We start from the raw sequence: 7,894 nt of genomic DNA on the forward strand, positions 1-7,894 counted from the left end.
GTTCTGCTTACTCTGAGCTCCAGTAATATGCTAGCTAGAGTGAGCTATGTTGGGACCCTTACTTAATTACTTACCTACGTTGATCTCCTTAGGGGTCCCTAAATACTATAAAATTGTAAGACAGCAGCGTTTCCTAATTATTAATAGGTCTTATAGAAATTATGGTTTGCAAATGTCAAGGATTCGATAAATTTTCTTGGCTCATACTGAGACTAGAACTGGGAACGAGACTACAAGCGAATACTTTAGACTCTCGGTCTCGACAAGTCTTAATAACTGAGAAGAGTTGGTCTCTATCATGAAAACCCTCAGAATAGAATAGATTAAAGATTAGAGTCCGTCGATGTCGAAAGACCACTGCGATCTACGATCTGTTGTACCATCCCTGAGTGTCATTTAAAGTATTCCTATCTCCTTCATAAATTTATTAATGTCTGCGTATCGTCAGTATCCTCTGAAAACCCTCAGTTGCAATCAAACCAACAACTTTAGTCAACTATCAACCAATCACATATTCATCCACACCCAAACTGACCACTCAACTATCTCTTTCCCAAAAAAAACTTCCTAACAAAAAAAAACCAATTCTTGTAACAGAAAAAAGGGTTAAGATGGACGTAAGAAGTGAATTAGAGTATTATTAAAGTCCATCTGAAAAGGTTAATTCAGATAACGTGAAAGGCCTCAAGAGATCATTTCATCTTCTTTATATGTCGAATTGAAATGTCGGCTGATTTTTTCTGTGTTTCAGGGAAGACACAACATAATAATGTGGTCAAATTAGACTAAATAAAGAGAATTGTATTTCGACTTTAAATGAAATTGGAGAGGAATAAGAAGAAGTTGGATGAGATGTTTAAAGGTGCATGATTATGAATTGGCTTGGAGATAAGAATAATTGTAGTTAATTTTGATGCTTTAAGGAAGTTTTTTGGCTGTTTTTTGTGTTTTTATTTTTAATTTTGCATATTTTTCTCTAACAGGTAAAGAACATGTTCTTGAGAGCTTGCTATGCTTGAATATACTAGATGAGCATGCTCATAAGCGTCACTCTTAGCTTAATCTGCTCTTCATAACATGATTTTTGCTTCCTTAGTGTTCATTAAGGTTTCCCGATGCCGACAGACTTTCCGGCTACTCTCGGTCTTGCTCTTAGTCACTAGAATTTGTCGAGAATCGAGGAAATCTTAGTGATTATTCCAAAATATTCAATTTAAGTGTGAATAAATTGACAATAACATATTTCTTATCAGTGAGAGCCTGACTCTTCAGTCTCTATTCAAATGAGATTTAATGTATTTAAATGAGAATTAAAATTTGAAGTATTTCATTACTTCTTCTAATTCGCGATCATTTTTGAAGTATTCCTCTTCGTAGAAAGGTTGAAATTGATTAAAAAATTATCAATTTTGAGATTAATAAAAGTAATACTGTGAAATATATTTGATTGAGTCATTGGGAAATTTATTGAATGAGACAAGATTATTATGAAGTTTTTGAGGTAAAATGATGCGAAAATCAGTTCAATTTCTGCTTTTAGGACTACCGTAGTAGTCGTTCTGCATCATCAAAGCATTCTTTTTGCCTGTTAAAGAATAATTCCAAAAACATTGAAGTTTGTCGGAAAAAATCGCAATTTTAACAATTGTCTGATTAAGCCTGACTAAATATGACAAATTAAATTTATTTTTTTAATTTTTTTGCAGCCTTATCATCATCACTTCACTTCATCTTCTTAACGCATCTACACCAACCAAATTAAGTTGTGATTATGAATTTCATTACTATGATGTCGTCGGTTCTATTTATCAATGTGACGTAGATAATGTGCTATCAATTACATCAAAGGATCAGGCAATAATAGGTTCAGCATCAGAATCACATTACGGTATGCGTACCAACAGTGATGTTTCAGGCATATCCATGAACAACAAGTACATCCAATACTTCCCGATTGGACTTGAAAAAATCTTCAAAAATATCAAATTAATTCATGCACAAAATAATTTCATTCAGGAAGTTGACCAAAGTGACTTAAAACATTTTCCGGAACTTGCTGAGCTGAATCTTCATAACAATGAGATTAAAACTATTGAAAAAGGACTTTTTGACTACAATCCAAAATTAGTCTACGTTTCATTCTCAAATAATAAAATTTTCTATATCCATCATGAAGTTTTTGATGGACTTAAAGTTTTGACGTATTTGTACCTTAACTCCAATACATGCATAGATAAAGGAGCTTATTTGAGTCGCAGTGAGGTGCTTAATGTTCTTGATTATGTTAAAAGTGATTGTTTGGGTCTGGAATATCAGAAAATTGAGGAAAAATTCAAGGAACTTGAAGATGAGTCGACAGATCCTCACATTGACTTCAAATATAAACTCGATAATTTAGAGGCTGAATTTAATCGATCTTCGGTATTCAACTTGACGTCAATAATTGAGAGATTGAATAAACTTAAAATGATGGAACCAAAAGAACTCATTGAAGCAAAAAGAATCCCATGTATAGAATATGATGAAAGAGATGTAAATGATGGAAAATCTAGTGGAATTGCATACGAAATAATTTTAATATTAGTTATAGCTATAAGTGTTGCACTTTTTGGATCAATTATTTTTTTGTTTGTTAAATTAAATAGAATCGATTAAGAAGCAATAAAGGATGAATGTAAATTCCATCATGCTTCCAACTTACTTTATCAATAGCTACTCAGGGAAGTGCTCTGAACTAAGATTAAGGTAGCTGCTCGATTTGAGCTAATTTCTTGATTATTAGGAAGTCAATAAGTCTACAAGCCAAAAATTGGAAAAAATGACAACATTTTGACAAAATTAAACAATTATCAATCCACAAATATTACTATATAATTACGTAGTAGACTAAATGACTCACAAACTGTTGTTTGTGTTCAACACAAAATAAATAAATAAAAACAAATGTCGTCATCTCATTTTTTCAGCATTTCCAAAAACATATTCGCATCTACAATTTTTTTTTTTTTTTCAAAATACTGCAGATGTACACAAAATCATGATCAATGACTGGCGCCCATTCTCACAATAATGATGAGATTCTCAGAGAGTAATGATTTTCAGGAGATTTATAAGCGAAAAAGTCGGACATTTCATTCATCATTTTAATAAGTCTGTTGATAAAGCAATCACGCGGAAAGAAATTGTAATTTAATAAATATATTTTTGAAAAATAAGACTCAAAAATAAGCAGAAGATATGTATTTTTTAAGGTGAGTTTGAATTCTGATTAGTGTGCTTCTGATGTATAGCCAATCTGTAGTGTGTGAGTAGACTAGAATCTTAGGTATTGAGTCATATATTCCCAAATCTGTCAGTGCGAGATTAAGTCCTCTGTGGCCGAGTGGTTAGACAGCAGATCGAGTATCTGTGACACTCTATTGTTAGTACATGGGTTCGATTCCCACCAGAGACCAATAGAGAGCTGTAGATATTAAAATGATACTCGCAATGCGCACGACATTCCCAATTTAAATCTACAATTATTAATATCCAATTGCCTTCCACAGAATCTCCTTCATCCTCACAATCCTACAAATAGTCACCCAATGTCAATCAATTCGCATTGACTGTCAATACTCCTTTCATCACTATGACGTCATGGGATCAATCTATCAGTGTAGAGTCGATAGCTATTTTTCAATAAGTACAAGAGAATCAGCAAAAATTGATATGGTGTCAGGTGTGCATGCACATATCCATAATAATAATGATGTAACAGGATTTGTTGCTGATCATAAAAGTCTCAGATACTTTCCACAAGGACTGGATATACATTATAAAAATCTTCAACTTATTCGCATAAGATTCACATCAATTCATGAAGTTAGTCAGGAGGACTTTAAGCCATTTGTGAATTTAAAGGAACTTGACATGCACGAGAATAAAATCACAGTTCTTGAGGATGGACTCTTTGACTACAATCCAAAACTTGTTTTTGTCTCATTTTCAAAGAATCAAATTTATCGAATTGGATCAACAGTTTTTGACAATTTGAGCAACTTGAAATACTTGTACCTGACTCACAATGAATGCATTGATGAATTTGCCAATAATGATCGAGATTTAGTTCAATTGATTGTTGACAGAACTAAGGATGTATGTAATAAGAAAGAAGAGCCTAGCACAACTGAACCTCAGCCTCAAAGCACAACAACAACAACAACAATAACTGAAGATTCAGATTACTATGACGAGGACATCAGTTTTGATGAATTCATTCCACCACGTTCAAGCTACAGGACTTCCGGAAGCACCTCATCATTGCAAATTATGTTTATTTTCATCTTTGTCCTTGCTATTGCAGCTGCTGGAGGGGTTTTCTACTTTTTATCAGCATATGGATATAGATTTTGAATAAGAAAATTAAATAATGTCATAGGAAAGTGGCTGTAACTCAAAATTCCACAAGGAACTTGATCAGTTCTGGATATTCGAATAGTCTTAGAATTCATCAATTAACTTATGATCAAAGCTTGAGGTCGACTCGGATTTTGTATGAATAAGTCTCCTCAAGTTGATTTGACTCAGGTTGACATAACTCAAGACGACTTGATGCAAATGACTTGATTTGAATCAAGTGACTTGGCTTGACTTAAGCCGACTTGACTTGAATCAAGTGAATTGGCTTGACTCAAGCCGACTTAACTTGAATCAATCCGTTTTGAATCAAGTGACTTGACTTGACTCACATAAACTTGATTCGAATGACTTGACTTGACTCAAATGAATTGACATGATTCATGTCCACTTGACTCAAATGACCTGACTTGACTAAAGGCAAACTGATTCAAGTGACTCGAATTTACTCAAGCCAACTTGGCACAATTGAAGTAACTTGACTCGTGTCTTCTTGACTCAATCTGACTTGACTGGTGTCGACTTCACTCAATAAGTCTTTTTCATACAACATCCGAGTCGACTTCGATCTCTAATTTAAGATTGAAATGCCTTCAATCTCAATTATCAGTTTCAAATTTAGTCAAGCGAGACGATCCAAATTGTACTATATTTTGCTAGAATTTAAATAAATATAAACAGATTAAATAAATATTTGTATATTCTAAACTAAAAAATACTTTAATTCTACAAACATTATCAATTAAATACTCTGAAATCAAATTTTGAGCAGCTATATACTTAATATTATTCTCAAAAAATACGCAACGTCTACATGGGGAAGCCCATAGCATCCAGACCACAACAAAATAATAAATTAAAAATTATCAATTATTCCAAATAGTGTGAATAACTGTAAAATAATGACAAGCACATCATTCTTATCACATTCATTAATTAAAAGTGTCAAGATGAGGTCACTTATGTTTTCTTTAAGAAATAATAGCAAGGTTATATGCCTCTCTTTAGTCATAACTCTAATAAAATTGAGAGTGATCATCTCTGAGTGTAGATTGAGGATTAATTTGATCACTTTTTAAATGTTCTTTAGATTGAAAGCATCGTAGCTGTAGATTTTATTAAAATTAATATAATACTTAGTAGGAAAGTGATAAGGATTGATTAAATAATTTGTGAACATGAGGAAATTGTTGTGGTACGTTGAAACTTCTTTAACTTCGCTGGCCGTACAAATCAGCTGTGATTCATGACTTCTCTTAGTTGGCGTCTAAAGCCGGTCTTATTGCTGGCTGCCCTTTGACAATTATCAGGAGCGTAGTCAGGGCGGGGCCATTGGGGACAGAGCCATTGGATACGACCTTGGCAATCACAAATACTAATAAATGTTAAAATATCTTCAAAAATGTGGCAATTTGGGAGGGAGTCGTATTATTATTCCATACGACCATGTGGTTGTACGACCTATACGACAAACAGTCGACTTTGGGTTGAGATGGCTAGGTAGCACGGTGGTGGAATGATTTCGTATTTCGGTTACTAATTATTGTGATCACCAAACATCCATGGGTTTGAGACTCGACAGGAGAAACTCTTTAACCTGTCCTTTTTTGAATCATGTGCAGATTTAATGTAGCACAAAGCCCCTTAAGGACTACAAGATGTCAATGTTGTCATCAAAGGGTTGGTTCTGATCCCACTATAAACTGTAGATCATCTGTGTTGCTTTGGTCTGGCCACACCTTCAATCTTTAGGCAATATCCTCGAAACGCCCTAACCTAGGCTCTGGATCTCATTGATCTGAATAGCTTAAGGTTCTTTATACGACCACCATGCCTAGTATACCCCCAAGCTTATTAATACACCAATCGGTAGCCTTTGATAGAGCCAGCTTCAGACGTTAACTACAGGAGGCCATGGATCACACTTGATTAGCATGGCCAGCGAAGCAAGTAAATAAGTTTGCTCATTAATCATTAATATTCTCATTTTAGCTTCATCATCCTTACTCATATCCAACTTTCAATTTCAACATCACAAGAAGTCGATTGCGCTTATCAAAATAATCATTACGATGTTTTTGGCTCCATATATCAATGCAAAGTAGTCGGTGATCTAACAATAACATTGAAAGATCAATCAACAATTACCTCAGCATCGCTGAACCATTCCGCCCTTAAAACCAACGATGATGTTCTTGGCTTCGTAAGTGAGAACAAGTACATGAGATACTTTCCGAGTGGCTTAGAAAAAGTTTTCAAAAATCTTCAATTAATTCATATTAAATTCACATACATCCAAGAACTTACTCAGGCTGATATGAAGCCATTCCCGGAACTAATGGAACTAGATTTACATGATAATGAGATAAAAATTCTTGAGGATGAACTTTTTAAGTACAATCCTAAGCTGGTCTTTGTTTCCTTCTCCAGCAACAAAATTATACACATTGGATTGACGGCATTTGATGGATTGAACAACTTAATATATTTATACTTGACATCCAACGCATGCATCAGCTCTGGAGCTTACCGAAGTCACAGTCAAGTCCTGGACATCATTGAATATGCAAAAATTCAATGCATTAGTTCAGAATTTAAGGAAATTGATGAAAACTTGAATGAACTTTATAATGATGTGGTGATTGCTGGATCTGACAAATTGCAAGAGAATATACAAAATATTGAAGCGGAACTAAAAAGTTCCGACTTTTCAAGCTCTTCAGTATTAAAGGTAAAATTGGAGAAGCTTAAAAATGTTAAAGTCTTAAAGAATATTGATCAAATTAGGGAAAGTAAACCTCATTCATACATTAATATTGTGATTGTATTGAGTATAGCTGTTTTGGTTGGAATTGTGGTTATGTTCATTAGAAGAAAATAAAATTATTTCTTATATTTTGCGCTTTTTTAAAACATGCTGATTTAATTCCTTGGCTGGGGTGCATGAGAGCCCCCTTGGACCCCCCTTGGACCTACCTTGCGAATCCGCAAAGTCATAACAGTTTAACAGACAATATGGTCGCTTTTAGGTACCGGAGTGGTAATACTGAATCATGAAGTCATGCTCTTTGTCAGAACCTTTCAATTGTGAACCTTAAACTCCAATTTTCGGCCAATATATGACACGACCAAGCGGATTAGCCAAAAAACCCAAGAAAATTGAACAATTCGTCCCCAAACACCTTCCACATAACCTACATATCTGCTACATCCCTCTTATAAAGTCATTATTACTACACATCGTCTCACTCATTTTTAGGCCTCAAAAAAGTTGTTCATTCCGCGAATAAAACACAAAAATATAATAATTTTTATCTATTACATCTCACAGAAATAATCTACGTAAATTATAAATATCAACATTCAAACATCTCAATGCCTTCCATAATTTTCTTTTTTTCCAGTCATGCTGATGTCAATCAAAAAATGTGTTGTAAAAAAATATTTTTATTTTTTTTTTCGTACAGATGTGAGTTGTACTCTTGGGGACTCTTGA

At 33.9% G+C, this 7,894-nt stretch overlaps 3 protein-coding genes across 3 annotated transcripts; all 3 read left to right on the forward strand.

The window, feature by feature from the left end:
* Positions 1–1,355: 1,355 nt before the first annotated feature.
* LOC139086212 (uncharacterized) lies at positions 1,356–2,861 on the forward strand. The gene is made up of 2 exons (XM_070634590.1): positions 1,356–1,501; positions 1,707–2,861. The coding sequence occupies exons 1-2, from the start codon at positions 1,488–1,490 to the stop codon at positions 2,653–2,655; spliced, it is 963 nt and encodes a 320-aa protein (XP_070490691.1). The 5' UTR covers positions 1,356–1,487; the 3' UTR covers positions 2,656–2,861.
* A 280-nt stretch (positions 2,862–3,141) lies between these two features.
* On the forward strand, positions 3,142–5,089 carry LOC139086241 (uncharacterized). Its single transcript, XM_070634635.1, has 2 exons — positions 3,142–3,251; positions 3,549–5,089. Exons 1-2 carry the CDS (start codon positions 3,238–3,240, stop codon positions 4,393–4,395), a joined length of 861 nt encoding a protein of 286 aa, XP_070490736.1. The 5' UTR covers positions 3,142–3,237; the 3' UTR covers positions 4,396–5,089.
* Positions 5,090–5,485: 396 nt separating this feature from the next.
* LOC139086368 (leucine-rich repeat-containing protein 24-like) lies at positions 5,486–7,295 on the forward strand. Its single transcript, XM_070634799.1, has 2 exons — positions 5,486–5,593; positions 6,391–7,295. Exons 1-2 carry the CDS (start codon positions 5,577–5,579, stop codon positions 7,277–7,279), a joined length of 906 nt encoding a protein of 301 aa, XP_070490900.1. The 5' UTR covers positions 5,486–5,576; the 3' UTR covers positions 7,280–7,295.
* The last annotated feature ends 599 nt before the right edge of the window (positions 7,296–7,894 follow it).

The sequence above is a fragment of the Chironomus tepperi genome, unplaced genomic scaffold (assembly GCF_022539635.2).
Source record: "Chironomus tepperi strain 1889 unplaced genomic scaffold, CSIRO-AGI_Ctep_v1 contig_85, whole genome shotgun sequence".
Taxonomy (NCBI): Eukaryota; Metazoa; Arthropoda; class Insecta; order Diptera; family Chironomidae; genus Chironomus; species Chironomus tepperi.